The sequence below is a fragment of the Myotis daubentonii genome, chromosome 1 (assembly GCF_963259705.1).
Source record: "Myotis daubentonii chromosome 1, mMyoDau2.1, whole genome shotgun sequence".
NCBI classification, from domain to species: Eukaryota; Metazoa; Chordata; class Mammalia; order Chiroptera; family Vespertilionidae; genus Myotis; species Myotis daubentonii.
Window position 1 is genome coordinate 141,006,651 of NC_081840.1, and position 16,241 is coordinate 141,022,891.

Sequence of the window (16,241 nt, forward strand, 5' to 3'; positions counted from 1 at the left end):
CCCTCTCACCATTTTCCACCTAGGAACAACTGTATGTATTTAAGATGTCTGATTTAAGGAGCATTGAGTGGCTATAAGAAGCTATTTGGTATAAGAATTGAAACTAGATTTTTTACTGGGTCAGTAACATTCTCAACTAAATGAATAAATGAATTAAACTTTATCCCAATTTCTGATTTTTATAAAATTATATGTAACAGCATGGCTTTATTTTGAAAAAGTATGATTCCTTTCTATGAATTCCTACTATTTATTTTCATTTAATCCTTATTGTATAAAAATCAATGCAGTTCTAACAGTAACACGTAATAAAAACCATATCATTTCTCGTTAACTTTTTATTTTTAACTTAGATTTACAATAAACTGAAAAGATCATTAAAAAAATATCATCGCTGTCAATTTAAAAGTTTAAATGAAGTTCATATTAAACAAAGCAGTAACACTATAGCCTATAATAACATCTTTATTTATATATATAAGAACTGTGTGCAAAGTGCTTTTCAAACTATAAAATAAGACTTTGGAATAGGATACAAAGAGTTAACCCTAGGAATTAGTATTCCCTAATGAATTTCCTTGTAATGAATCACAACTGCTTACTTTCTTAATTTGCATTTTATTTTTTTATATACTAAAAAAAGCGCCACCATTTTTGATACCAGATTGGTATCTAATTTTTAAAAATAATCCATGATTCATGGATCTAAACTTTTTCCCTAAATTGAGGAGTTTTTAAAATATTAGTCCTGGCCGGTGTTCTCAGTGGTTAGAGAATCAGACCAGGCACCTAAGGGTCTTGGGTTTGATTCCTGGTCAAGGGCACATACTTGGGTTGCAGGTTCGTTCCCAGGCCCCAGTTGGTGTGTGTGAGAGAGGCAACCAATCAAGGTATGTCTTTCACATCGATGTTTTTCTCTCTCTTCCTTTCTCCCTCCCTCCCTCCTTTCTATTCTCTCTAAAAACCAATAGGAAAATTATCCTCAGGTGAGGATTAACAAAACAAAACAAAAAGACACACAATCATATTAGATCCCTCTCTAGGGACACATTTTAATTAAGATGGGATTAAAAAATAAACATCAAGTTACATGAAAGGAAAAAAAGAGTCTTGGGAAAAGCAAATTGTATTCTTATACATTTTTCTTCAGGCAAACAAAGAACCACCCTCCATAAAAGAGATGTATTACTTTCTCTCTTATTGCAAACACTCTGAACACATGATGCTAAATCCAGTTTCATACATATCAAGAATGCTTAAAACATTTGCTACTAAACCTTTAAATCAAAGATACCTTTAAAGTACAAAGTATATCTAAATAAGCAGATAGACAGGAAAAATAAGTCCAACCTAGCTGGTGTGGCTCAGTGGTTGAGTGTTGATGTATGAACCAGGAGGTCATGGTTCGATTCCCGGTCAGGGCATATGTCCAGGTTTCTGTCTCTATGCCTGGTAGAGGGTGTGCAGGAGGCATTGGATCAATGATTCTCTCTCATTATTGATGTTTCTATCTCTCTCTCCCTCTCCCTTCATCTTTCTGAAATCAACTAAAAAATTATTTTTTAATTCCAAACAAAGTTGTTAAAGATCTAAATTACAGTCTTCTTTCTAATTTAAATGTGAGAGGTAGAGGAGAGAAACTTAAATTTGCATTAATTGGGTATGCCTTATTCATATGGAAGTACATAGGCTGTTAGCTTACAAATCCTTTTAATATCCCTATGAAATAGGCATTTATCAAATATTATACCCCAACAAAAAACTGAGGCACTAAGAGGTTAAGAGTCCAGGCTGGGTAGTTTACCAGTTGCAGAAAAGTAATTTTCATGTGAATCCTTTTTGACCTTTGTAAAAACAGTATAAATAAGGTCTTTCATTTTATATTTCAAAGCACCTGATGAAGCAGAAACAAGATATACTCAGTTAAAGACAAATGATTACAAAGGAATAAATGTATAGGATTTAATAAAAATCTTATTAATGATCTGCAGGCTCAGAATAAACTTTCATACCTTAAGCCCATTCTTCATCTTTCCCATCAGAAAGTTATGTCTATTCTGTGAATCATTTGTAAAAACTAAGCCTCTTATATAGGGCTCTAGTTTATAATAATGTTGTTTGAACACTAAAGTCAGAGCTGTGAACACCCAACAAAGATCATAGAAGTTTTCCACTTCTTGACATGACAATTCAGTGACTAAGATATAAAGTCAATTTAATCTACTTGAAATTTACTTCTGGTTTGCATTCTTTCTCATATTTAATTTAGAAAATTAAAAATACCCAGTTATAAATCTAATCTCATTATCACAACTGTACCTAAGCAGCTTATATTTCTCTACAGGAGATAATCAGGTAAACATGTTACCAAACAATAATTAATAATTTAATGTCCTTCAAGTTCAAGGGTAGGGGAAATCTATGTATGCTTATAACCTAGTTGAGATTGATTATTCAAGTATCAGCAATATTAGTCCTTAAAATGTTATCATTGTGTAGTGCAAAATATATATGTATATATGTACACAAACCAAAGGATGGGACAACAAAAAGCAATGTAATAATCACAAACTAGGATTTTCTTGTGATTCCACAATCCATTTCCTTCCAAGGTCATCCAGGCCTAGTAGTCTTCTTGAGTAAAATACCATTTTCTTCAGTTCAGTTTTCTTTAAAAAGAAAGTAAAAACCAATTTCCTATGTATAAAAACGCAACCTGAATATGAAACACACCCCATGCCAAAGAATTCTCTAACATAATCCTAACATTCAAATTCAAACTAAAACCATAAACCCACAAATGATCCTTATAAACTTATTTCATGTCACTTATAGTTCAGTAGGAAAGATCTAATTGCAAGTGCTGATATTATCAAATGGTTTATAATAAATAATTTAAATATATATTCCTCCTCCCACAGCTTCTAAATTCTCAATCTCTTCTAGTTGGCTATTACAGTTCAGATTTTTTTACATTATTTAATAATTTATGAAATTGGAAAGGCTGTGAAACAAAATAGCTTAATAAAACGACAAGTTGACAGATGTACAACCTGGACTATTAATTAATATATATTATGTATCTGTTACATTTTGGGCACTGTGCCAGGCACTGGGGATTTAAACATAAATGAGGCAGGCTCTCAACCCTCAAAAGACCTCTTAGTTTAATTGAGGGGGGAATATATATAAACCAACAATTCAGATATGTATAATGCAATGGTTTTAATGATAGCAGAGTGAATGAGGTGTCAGAGAATTGGTGGGCTTATTATCACAAGACACAACAATCACATGTGATCTGAGTTCTGAGAAAGATTCCCCGAGCTGTAATTAAAATCTCTATACCCTCCCAGCACTCAAGATGCCAAAATGGCTGAAACTGTCTCAGCACAGATTTATTCCTCTCCTCTGTGGAAATGTTCATATACAACCCCTTTGGCGGAAGTGATATTTTAAATAATCAGGTCATTCCTTATCCTGTGAACAAATCTTCTTAGTTATACCTCCTTGGCAGGAGTGACATTTTAAGTAATCAGATCAACCCTAGCTGGTTTAGCTCAGTGGATAGAGCGACGGCCTGAGGACGGAAGAGTGCCGGGTTCAATTCCGGTCAAGAGTATGTACCTTGGTTGCGGGCTCCTCCCTGGCCAGGGCCCTAGTGGAGGCACGTGCGGGAGGCAACCAGTTGATGTGTTCCTCTCACATTGATATTTCTCTCTGTCTTTTCCTCTCTCTTCCATTCTCTCTATAAATCAATAGAAAAATATCCTTGGAGTGAGGATTAAAAATAAATAAAATAATCATAGCAATAATCACATCAATTTTCATATAACTCATGGCATAAAGAAAAAAGGCCCCTGCAGGAATAAAACTGTAGGTGGTTCTAAAGACTCAAGTGCCTGAGCAAGTTTTTAGCAGACATGTTAGCTGGAAGGTGCTTGAACAGTTAGCATTATTTATCATGAACCAGTGTAATGCAGATTACTACACGAAGTCTTTTGCAGCCTGGCTGGTGTGGCTCAGTGGTTGAGTGTGGACCTATGAACCAAGAAGTCACTGGTTCGATTCCCGCACATGCCTTGGTTGCGGACTCAATCCCCAGTGGGGGCCGTGCAGGAGGCAGCCAATCAATGATTCTCTTTGATCATTGATGTTTCTATCTCTCTCTCCCTCTCCCTTCATCTCTGAAATCACCTCTGAAAAAAATAAAAATATTTTTTTAAAAAGTCCTTGGCAGCTCTTCCCTCTCGTGGCCATCGTAGAAGCACCAGCAGTCAAAATGAAGTTCAGTCCCTTTGTGACTTCTGACCAGAGCTAGAACCATAAAAGGCATTTCAATGCACCTTCCCACATTTGAAGGAAGATTATGTCTTCTCCTCTTTCTAAAGAGCTGAGAGAAAAGTACAATGTTCAATCCATGCCCACCAAAAGGATGATGAAGTTCAGGTTGTTCGAGGAAATTACAAAGGGCAGCAAATTGGCAAAGTAGTCCAGGTTTACCGGAAGAAATCTGTCATCTACATTGAACCAGTGCAACAGGAGAAAGCTAATGGGACAACTGTTCATGTGGGCATTCACCCCAACGAGGTAGTCATCACTAGACTAAAGCTGGACAAAGACCACAAAAAGACCCTTGCACGTAAAGCCATATCTCACCAAGTAGGAAAGGAGAAGGGAAATACAAGGAAGAAACAATTGAGAAGATGCAGGAATAAAGTAATATTATATACAACTTTCATTAAAAATTTAAAATGAAAAAAAAAGCCTTTCCAGATTTATCAACTTAGTCTATAAATCCTAATCTTCTACATTATTCTATGACAGTGGAGAAATAGAGTGGACATCACTCTCTTTAGAACTTTAGAACGTTTTTCAGCCTTTTAATGAAATCTCTCTCCTTTTTTTTTAAATTAACTTGCAAAATGCAGGGTATGGTGTGATAGGGAAGAAAATATACAAAAAACAACAAATAAGGGAATAGGAATAAAATTCTGCCCTAGCCCACTGAGCTCTACTCTGGTTGTACCGCTGAGATTCTTTTTCCTCCTCAGAAGCACGGGCCTGCCTTTTTGGGCCGGTACCATCTTCACCAGGCCCCACTGAAGAATGTTTCTCCTGAGATCCTCTCCACCCCTGCCTAATTTTGGGTGATTATTTTTTTAAGAGTACGTTTATTGAAGCTGGGGACAGTCAAACAAGGAAGGGCTTAAGATAAAAGAAGCAACAGGAGAGAGCCTAGGCAGGGCTGCTTTGACTCACCAAGAAGTAAAAGTCACAAGGACAGAAGTGAGCCAAGGTGGGGCTGCTATTGGCTCACTGGAAAGTCAGAGAAAAAGGGGCCGTGAGGACTGGGTCAGGGGGTTAGCCCAGAAGAAGTTGCCAATGCCCATTGCTCTCCTGGTCACAAGTCTCCGAGTCTTCTAGGGACCTTTAGAGTTTTAGGATAAAGAGACTTTCACTCAAGCAGGTGTTATCCAATGGTTAGAATGTTGGCCTGCACATCGAAGGGCTGCCAGTTCGATTCCTCGTCAAGGATGTATACCTGTGGTACAGGTTTGATTCCCCGGCACCAAATAAGGCACGTTTTGGAGGCAACCAATCATCTCTTTCTCTTTCACTCCCTCCCTCCCTTCCTCTCTCTCTAAAAATCAATGGAAAAAAATATCCTTGAGAGAGGATTAACAACAAAAAAAAACCACACAAGAAAATTCACTTGAAAAGGAGATTCAAGTGGGTGTGCTACAAGGAGGGCTCACCTTTCCCAGGTTTGTTTGTGTGTGTGTGTGTGTGTGTGTGTGTATGTTTTAATATATTTTTATTGATTTCAGAGAGGAAGGAAGAGGGAGAGATAGAAACATCATGATGAGAGAGAATCATTGATCGGCTGCCTTCTGCATGCCCCTACTGGGGATCGAGCCCACAACCCCGGCATGTGCCCTTGACCAAAATCGCAAAATCGAACCTGGGAACCTTCAGTCCTTAGGTCGATGCTCTATCCACTGAGCCAAACCAGCCAGGGCCCTACCTAGTTTTTAATGAGTATGTTTCTACTGAAAGCTCATTATTTCCAAAGAAACTATATGACAGCAAATTTATTAATCTGAGCAGACTGATGAAGAAAAATAGTCAGAAAAAGTAATACATTAAGAATAGTCATTTGGACTTAACAGGTCTGCTTTTAGTATTTAAGTCATAGATAATTTATTATTATTATCATTATTACTATTATTTTCCCTTTTTCAAATTTTATTTTTTTCACATTTTATTTTTTTAAAATATATTTTATTGATTTTTTTACAGAGAGGAAGGGAGAGGGATAGAGAGTTAGAAACATCGATAAGAGAGAAACATCGATCAGCTGCTTCCTGCACACCCCCTACTGGGGATGTGCCCGCAACCAAGGCACATGCCCTTTGACCAGAATCGAACCTGGGACCCTTGAGTCCGCAGGCCGACGCTCTATCCACTGAGCCAAACCAATTAGGGCTATTTTTTTTTTTACATTTTAATTGTATTTCTTTTTAAAATATATTTTTATTTATTTCAGAGAGAGGAAGGGAGAGGGAGATAGAAATAGAAACATCAATGATGAGAGAGAATTATCAATTGCCTGACTCCTGCATGGTCCCTACTGGAAATCAAGCCCACAACTCAGGCATGTGCCCTGACCAGGAATCAAACTGTGACCTCCTGGTTCATGGGTCGACGCTCAACCACTGAGCAACACCAGCTGGGTACATTTTAATTGTACTTTATTTTTTCCATTACCCTTTATCACCTCTATGCCCTCTTCCACCCCACTCATCACTTTCCATCCCACTCATGGATAATTTTAATAGCAGAATTATGAGGTTAGGTAACTGGGGAGAGGTGGCACTACAGGAGACTGTTCAGGGCCGATTTTTGAACAGGTTTGCAAGTATTCTTCATCTTCATATCACATACAGAAAGAAGATTTTTCTAATCCACTGCAAAGTAATGTGAGAAATCTCTTTTACTTTTACATTTACATTCTTCTATCCTAGGGGGTGTGGAAAGGGTTCAAGCAGTGGACCTTATTACTATTAATGTTAAAAAAAATGTTTTAAAGCTCACTACAAAATAGCCATTTATGTTCCATATGTATAGGGTTATCTCAGTGTGTCTGTTTGAGTCCAGATGCACATTTATTAGATAAAATTAAAGCTTTTTCATATCCTATGGCACTTCAGTTTGCCATCCTGCCAATAGTGAGCTTCAGCACACAGTTCTGAAAGCTTACTACATACACACACTGTAGTAGGGAATGAGGTACAGGATGGTCCCTATTATGTGTAGGGCAAATCATCTCCTGCTCACACTTTTCCCTTCCTAACAGGATTCTTGATCTTCCTTTTCATCTCCATAACAGACCTAGCTCCTCCAAACCATACACACTGGTCTCTAATCTTTATTCCTGAAACGTCAGATTAAATATTGTTAAACCCTGCCAGATCAAACCTTGCCTAAATCCTCCTAAGGCAAAAATTTATTTCAAAATCAAACATGGCTCTATCTCGAACCCCAGTTAATTTGTTATATATATAACTTGCAATTTGGAAGAATTAAACACCTAACATACAACAGAAAATTTGATAAAAATTCAATAACAACAAAGTAGAAAATTAAAAATAGGGGAAAATTTATTCATTCAGAGACATCTATAAATAACTGAAAGGGATATTTAGGAGAAATTGTGTATACATCTACTGGTAAAGAATATTTTTTAAATATAATTTTAGAAAAACTGCTATTTTGGGTGACTGCTGAAGCAAAGTTTAGTTTGCTTTTTCAGCCTTTAATAAAGTGACAAGATGCCTTAATCTTGGACATAAATTATTAACCAAAGTAAGTTTTTTGTCTTATGCCAAATTTCTCTACTCTCCAACTCCCACTTTCTACATAGGAAACATGAAAGGGAAGTTTGAAATGCATTGCAAACTATGTAAACACCTGGCTTTTAGTGCCACTGTTCCCTGCAGCTTAAATTCCTGCATGTTGAAAAGGTTTGGTTCTTTTTTCTTCCTGTTATCAGGGAAATCAGAATTTAAAACATTGTTTAGCCAACCACTGTAGGAGAAATGTAAAACGTATTAAAGAAGAAAGGATTTAAAGTAAGGTCTATATCTTAACAACTGAAATGACACATACACAAGAGAAGCAGGAAGGGAGTAAATAATATTGGGAAAGCAAATTATGCCTCTGAAATCCTACTAAAGTTTTTCAAGTGGGCAGGTATATCAAAAAGCGTATTTGGTTCATTTGGGAACATAAAGCAGAGAACGAAGAAGACTGAAACAATTCACCTAATGTCACAGGCATTTCAGTTTCTCTACTATAAAATATAAAGAGCCCTAGCCAGATTGGCTCAGTAGATAGAGCACTGGACTGCGAACTGAAGGGTCCTGGGTTTGATTCCGATCAAGGGCACATGCCAAGATTGTGGATGTGCAGGAGGCAGCTGATCAATGATTCTCTCCCATCACTGATGTTTCTATCTCTCTCTCCCTCTCCCTTCCTCTCTGAAATCAATAAAATATCCTCAATAATAAAAGCCTAATATGCAAATTGACCAAACAGCAGAACAACCAGTTGCTATGATGTGCACTGACCACCAGGGGGCAGATGCTCAGTGCAGGAGCTGCCCCCAGCCCATAGGCCCCAGGCGAGCCAAGGGAGGTGACTGGCAGCAGTGGGGAGCAGGGCTGGTGAGTGTAAAACGTCAGGCCGGCCAAGGCGGGTGCCAGCAGGAGCCCCCTGATCACCTTGCAGGTCGCCTCACAGATGGGTCCTGATCGCCGGCCAGGCCTAGGGACCTTACCCATGCACGAATTTCATGCACCAGGCCTCTAGTCTATAATAATAAAAGTGTAATATGCTAATTAGACAGGATGTCCTTCCAGACATCCTTCTGGAGTGACCTTCTGGATGAAGCCAGGGCTGTGAGGGAAGCCCAGGCCCCAGGTGTGTGCTGGTGGCTGGAGGATGCCCAGGTCCCAGGTGCCGGAGGGAAGCCAGTGCCAGCAGCCAGGGGAAGAAAGACCCACTCTTGCATGAACTTCATGCATCGGGCCTCTAATATTTAAATACACACACACACACACACACACACACACACTCACTAGAGGCCCAGTGTACGAATTCGTGCACCTTAAAAGGAAATGTGGGCCGTGAGGCTGCAATGGGCACAGGGGTGGGTCTCGGCCCATCCTCCACACCCCTGCCCGGCCCCTCCTGACACGGCCCCTGGCCCCCTGTCTGCCAGCATTCTCATTCCCACCACTGCCGCTCCCACTCTCTGACAGTGCCGGCCCTGCTTGCACCCGCTGAAGGCATGGAGCAATTGCTGCCCTGATCACCCCTCAGGAGCAGGGGGAGGTAGAGAAGCCCTCAGGGGCAATCAGGGCCGGCAGCCGCTGCTTGCACCCACTGATGGCGCCAAGCGATCGGGACCGGTGCCGGGCACCAGCAGTGGGTGCGAGTGGTGGCTCCAGCACCAGCAATGGGTGCAAGCAGGGCCGGTTCCAACAGCAAGTGCGAGTACCGGATGGGACCATGGCACATGGGAGCAAAGAATTTTCAGTAACCACCAGAGGCTCGCCCCAATGACAGCGACCAGCACCCTGCCTTGGTCTGGCAGTTCCACTCACCTGCTTCACCATCCTGCTGCAACTGACACCCGCCATGTTCCACGCATACCCCCTGGTGGTCAGCGCACATCATAGCAACCAGTTGTTCCAACGTTTGGTCTGTTTGCATATTAGCCTTTTATTATATAGGATAACTGGAGCATTTATACTAGTGTCTGATAATCCCTTCATAGAGAAGGGCAAATGTTTGGTTTTTGCTTTTGTTATCAAATGTAGTAATTAGAAACTTGGGTTCTTTGGTAGAGGAACAACACACCCATTATTATGTAAACCTGCATATTTTTTAAAATTTATTTCTACTGCACTCAAAATCTTACTATTAAGTTCCCTATTTCTTTTCCCCATCTGTTGTCACTTAATGGGAAATGGTGACAAAATACAAAAACATAATCTGTGAGGCCAGCAGTGAGGTAAGCAATTTCCTATGGGCCCATCCATGGAAAGTAACTCAGTTTATATAGTGCCAAAAAAAGTGCTTTAAGGATTTTCTTGAACCCAAGAGTTTTGGCCTCAGGTATTCCTAACCTAGATAATCTCAGAGCACTTTCAAGAATTGCAATCTCTTATTCTCAGATTTATCTCAGTTACCTCCAAGCATCCCAAACTGGAATTCCTGGCCCTCAAATAAGAATAATCCCTATTTCTAGAGAATGTTCAACTACAAGCTGAGCATTTTCTGAAAATCAATATCTATATTTCAAAGGTATAGAGAGCACACAGGGTTTCTTTTGTTTGTTTTTTTACCTATCCGTTGTCCTTTTTTTTTTCTTTAATCCTCACCTGAGGATATTTTTTCCATTGATTTTTAGGGAGAGTAGAAGGGAAGAAGAGAGAAACATCGATGTGAGAGACACATTGATTGGTTGCTTCCTACACCTGCCCTGACTGGTGCGGTGATCGAACCTGCAACCCAGGTACGTGCCCTTTACTGGTCCAAGGGCTGACACTCTAACCCTCAGCAAAACTGTCCAGGGCTCCATTGTCCTTTTTATTAGTAAAGGGCCCAAAATAAAGATCAGACTTCAAGAACATTGTTTCTTCATAACCCATAAAAGTAAGCCTATAACCATTTTGTTATTGCTGCTTAAATCAAAGGTGCATAAATTCACCATATACTCTCAAGTGAAAAAAGGCTTAAGTCCAACAAGTACCTAGAAACCCACCATGTATAATTTCCAAAATAATTTCAATCTCACGATCAGTACAACATTCAGTATGACAATATATCCATGAAATGGGCCTATCCTTTTAACTGCAGATAAAGGCTCTTCTTTATTAAGAGTTTATGCACCACTTTGAATTATAAAACTATAATATTACCTTCTCCTTCTTTGATAATATAAATACACCAACCACTGGGCAATAAAAGGCCATATGATAGCAAAGGTTAATGCACCAGGAGACATCTCGAAGGGCCACCACGATGATCTCTAACAAAATAAAATAAGGTGGTCATCAATCTATTACATAGTGTATGTATAAACTTAAAAACAATACATAATTCTGAAAATATATAACTAATAATAAATCACCTGATAAAGAGAGGAGGATAATCTGGATTTCAGACAATAATTTGGCAAATAAACTTTCAGGAGTAGTTCAGACTTAAACAAACACAAAATAAATATATGCTTTTAATTTCAAAGTCCTAAAGGGTAGATGTCATCTAGAATTCTTTAAGGGCTTAATATAATCTAAATTAACTGTAACTTACTTGAAACCCTGGCTCGTAGATTTAAAAAAGATTTCTTACCTGTGAGGGAGGCAGATTACTAGTCTGTAAGGTTGATGATTTTGCCTATAAATACAAATGAAAGTGATTTAGCTTTGATAAATAAGAAAAATACAATAATTTTTTTTAATATATTTTTATTTATTTCAGAGAGGAAGGGAGAGAGAGATAGAAACATCAATGATGAGAATCACTGATCAGCTGCCTCCTGCATGCTCCTACTGGCGAGCCCACAACTCAGGCATGTGCCCTTGCAAGGAATCAAACCTGGACCCTTCAGTCCACAGACCAACACTCTATCCTCTGAGCCAAACCAGATAGGGCTACAGTAATTTTTCAATTTTCTATCTTAAAAACAAAACTGAAATTAGTTTATTCTCTCTTCTTCTGTTATGATTTGATTATCCTGAAAACCATATTGACCAAATGACAAGGTCCCTAGCATTTTTTAAGGTCCCTGAAATTACTAGCCTAATAAATACTTTTGACGTTTTATATTTTAAATTTTAAAAACTATCAAAATCTTAAGTTGCCCAGATGGTGTGGCTCAGTAGGTTGACCGTTGAGCTATGAACCAGGAGGTCTCAGTTTGGTTCCCAGTCAGGCTGGATCCCCAGTAGAGGGCACACAGGAGGCAACCAATCGATGATTCTCTTCATCATGGATGTTTCTATCTCTCTCTCCCTCTCTCTTTCTCTCTGAAATCAATAAAAACATTTAAAGCAACAACAACAACAAAAAACCTTAAATTAACCTAAACCATTACTTATTTTACATTTTTATTTAATTACCTAATCAACTTTTCTCATGAATTTATGGATTTTTTTATTTTAAAAATATTTTTATTGACTTAGAGAGAGAGGAAGGAAAAGGGAGAGAGAGAGAGAGAAAAAAAAATATCGATGTGGGCAAAAAAATCCGCTGCCTCCTGCATGCCTCCTACTGAGGATCAAGCCTGCAATTTGGATACGTGCCCTAACTGGGAGTCAAATCTGCAATCTTAAGGTGCACCGGACAACACCCAACCAACTGAGCCACACCAGCCAGGGCTATTTATTGATTTTTAGAGAGAAAGAGGGAAAGAAAGGGAAGAGAGAAAAAAATATTGATTTGTTGTTACACTTATGAATACATTGGTTGTTTCTTGTATGTGCCCTGATGGATGATCGAACTCACAACCCTGGTATATCAGAATGATGTTCTAACCAACTGAGCTACCTGGCCAGTTGGTTAGAAATCTTTAATTTCCATACAATCTACCAATTTACAAACACACTTGAGAACTGCAGTCTTCATCATTAATTAAAAATGTAAAGATTGGATTCTCATAGCCACTTGGCCTGGAGGTCAAACCCTCCCTGGAATTAGCTACAACAATCAAGATTTAACTATAAGACTGCGAACAAAGACCACTAGGGGGTGCACCAAGGAAGCATAACAAAATGCGGAGACAAAGAAACAGGACAAAATTGTCAAAGGAAGAAATAGAGTTCAGAACCACACTTTTAAGGTCTCTCAAGAACTGTTTAGAAGCTGCCGATAAACTTAATGAGATCTACACGAAAACTAATAAGACCCTCGATCTTATATTGGGGAACCAGCTAGAAATTAAGCATACACGGACTGAAATAACGAATATTATACAGACGCCCGACAGCAGACCAGAGGAACGCAAGAATCAAGACAATGATTTGAAATGCGAGGAAGCAAAAAACATCCAACCGGAAAAGCAAAATGAAAAAAGAATCCAAAAATGCGAGGATAGTGTAAGGAGCCTCTGGGACAGCTTCAAGCGTACCAACATCAGAATTATAGGGGTGCCAAAAGATGAGAGAGAGCAAGATATTGAAAACCTATTTGAAGAAATAATGACAGAAAACTTCCCCCACCTGGTGAAAGAAATGGACTTACAGGTCCAAGAAGCGCGGAGAACCCCAAACAAAAGGAATCCAAAGAGGACCACACCAAGACACATCATAATTAAAATGCCAAGAGCAAAGGACAAAGAGAGAATCTTAGAAGCAGCAAGAGAAAGAAACTCAGTTACCTACAAGGGAATACCCATACGACTGTCAGCTGATTTCTCAACAGAAACTTTGCAGGCCAGAAGGGAGTGGCAAGAAATATTCAAAGTGATGAATACCAAGAACCTACAACCAAGATTACTTTATCCAGCAAAGCTATCATTCAGAATTGAAGGTCAGATAAAGAGCTTCACAGATAAGGAAAAGCTAAAGGAGTTCATCACCACCAAACCAGTATTATATGAAATGCTGAAAGGTATCCTTTAAGAAGAGGAAGAAGAAGAAAAAGGTAAAGATACAAACTATGAACAACAAATATGCATCTATCAACAAGTGAATCTAAGAATCAAGTGAATAAATAATCTGATGAACAGAATGAACTGTTGATTATAATAGAATCAGGGACATAGAAAGGGAATGGACTGACTATTCTTGGGGGGGAAAGGGGTATGGGAGATGTGGGAAGAGACTGGACAAAAATCGTGCACCTATGGATGAGGACAGTGGGTGGGGAGTGAGGGCGGAGGGTGGGGCGGGAACTGGGAGGAGAGGAGTTATGGGGGGAAAAAAAAAAAAGAGGAACAAATAAAAAAAAATAAAAATAAAAATGTAAAGATTAGCGCTGATGAGTACTGCTAAACAATTAGAATAGCCCATGGACCAAAGGGTCTCAGGTGTGATTCCCAGTCAAGGGCACGTGCCTAGGTTGCAGGATCGATCCTGGTCCCTGGTCAGGGTGCATGAGGGAGAAAGCAATATGTTTCCCACTCATCAATTTTTTTCTATCTCTCCTCCTCCCTCCCTCTCTCCCTTCCACTCTCTCCAAAAAATCAATGGAAAAAGTATATCCACAGGTGAGTATTAACAACAACAAAAAATTGTAAAGATTACATAAATGATATCCAAAGATATGTTTTGGAACTCCATAATAAGTTATAGCAAAAGAGATATTGATAGATTTGAAAAATGTATTATTAGTGTTATTGGTTTTAACTTTTTTCCAGCTTCATTTAGGTATAATTGACAAATAAAATTATATATATTTAAAATATACAACTTGAAGATTTGATATACGTATACATTAGGATAGGCATGGCAAACTTGCAGCCAGTTGGCCACATGCCTCATATAAATGAGGCATTAGGAAATGATTACCATACTCAAGTTAATTAACACCTCACATAATTACCTTTGGGGGCAGTATTGTAGGTTTTTATTTTTTTCTTATTTTGTAATATATTTTTTACTTCAGTGAGGAAGGGAGAGAGACAGATAGAAATATCAATAATGAGAGAGAGAGAGAAAAAATAATAATAATGAGAGAGAATCACTGATTGGCTGCCTCCTGCACTGGGGATGGAACCTGCAAACCAGACATGTGCCCTGACCAGGATCGAACTGGTGACGTCCTGGTTCATAGGTTGATGCTCAGCCACTGAGCCATGGTGGTCGGGCATATTGCAGGTTTTTTTAATGAGAAGTATATATTAAGGAGAAAAATTTGAAACTAATTTAGGAAACAAAGCTCATCCCAAACACAAGTTTCTTTAGGCTAGATGTTAGAAACTTATTATTCCAGTTTCTCCATTAATTATAACTTCAGAGAAATGGTATAAAGATTAATGAGATCATTCATTGATTCATTCAATAAAAATTTACTGAGCGTCTATTATGTAGTAGTCACTATTCTGGGCATTGAGCAAAGTGACAGAAATCGCTGACCTAATGAAGCTTATATTCTAACGGAAGGCTACAGGTAATAACAAATAAATCAGTAAAATATACTGTATGTCAGGTAGTGATAAATGTCATAAAGAAAAATAAAACAGAGAAGGGAGATGAGACATATTGGAGGAGGGAAAGCTTAGAAGCAGGAGTGGCCCAGGAAGGCTTTGCTGAAATTTGAGCAAAGACCTAAACAAAGAACAATTGTAAGCTATGTGGGTAACTTCTGTGCAGAGAGAACAGCAAGTGCTAAGACCCAGGGTGGGAGGGAGCCTGCTGCTGGCAAATGTGTGTGGCCCAGTATGACTACACCTTACAGGTAAAACTAACTTAATTTTCTCTGGATGCTGCACTAAGTCTTCAGACCATTAAGGTGTTAAAGAAGTTACAGTTCTAGTATACTCAAGTTGCAAATGTGGAAACAATCCAGAAAAGGTAAAGATTTTTATAACGCTCTTGTAATAGTACCTTGCAGGCATAATAATATCTAACCAAGAAATTCACTTTAATGGCACTTCTCCAGGCTTAAGAAATAGAAGCATCGCTTCTCGGCCTTTTGGCTAAGATCAAGTGTAGTATCTGTTCTTATCAGTTTAATATCTGATACAAAAAAAAGAAAAGAAAGAGAAGGTAGCCCTAACCGGTTTGGCTCAGTGGATAGAGTGCCAGCCTGCGGACTGAAGGGTCCCAGGTTTGATTCCGGTGAAGGGCATGTCCCTTGGTTGCAGTAGGGGGTGTGTAGGAGGCAGCTGATCAATGTTTCTAACTCTCTATCCCTCTCCCTTCCTCTCTGTCAAAAATCAATAAAATATATTTTTTAAAATGCTTTTTAAAAAAAGAAATAGAGGGTAGATTTACAAAGTTGAGCTCGCAGGTATCTGATGATTTATCCAAGGTCCCATAAGTCAGTATGATTTAGAAAGGAACTCAAGGTGAGCAAATCAGCAACTACTAACAAATACTAAGACAGAATCAGAATAAATGCAACTATAAGTAAATTTTTTTTCTAAGTAACAAATGCTCTGGAAAGGCAAATGAAGATTCCCAAAGGCACTTGCTTACAACTAAGAAGTAATTGGCAATCTATAT

At 38.6% G+C, this 16,241-nt stretch overlaps 1 protein-coding gene and 2 pseudogenes across 8 annotated transcripts in view; 2 read left to right on the forward strand and 1 right to left on the reverse strand.

Moving 5' to 3' along the window:
• Positions 1–320: 320 nt before the first annotated feature.
• ACBD5 (acyl-CoA binding domain containing 5) overlaps positions 321–16,241 on the reverse strand; it is a 64,117-nt gene continuing 48,196 nt past the window's right edge. For 7 of the 8 annotated variants that reach the window (XM_059661103.1, XM_059661093.1, XM_059661112.1 and 4 more), the window contains 3 exons: positions 11,425–11,469; positions 10,992–11,101; positions 321–2,697 (listed from right to left, as the gene is read on the reverse strand). In XM_059661103.1, the coding sequence (XP_059517086.1) occupies positions 2,565–2,697; positions 10,992–11,101; positions 11,425–11,469 (288 nt within the window). In that variant the 3' untranslated portion in view covers positions 321–2,564. The remainder of the gene's footprint in view (positions 2,698–10,991; positions 11,102–11,424; positions 11,470–16,241) is intronic. The other variant, XM_059661082.1, reaches the window with a different exon arrangement.
• On the forward strand, positions 4,268–4,718 carry LOC132214254 (large ribosomal subunit protein uL24-like; annotated as a pseudogene).
• On the forward strand, positions 15,693–15,791 carry LOC132225309 (U2 spliceosomal RNA; annotated as a pseudogene).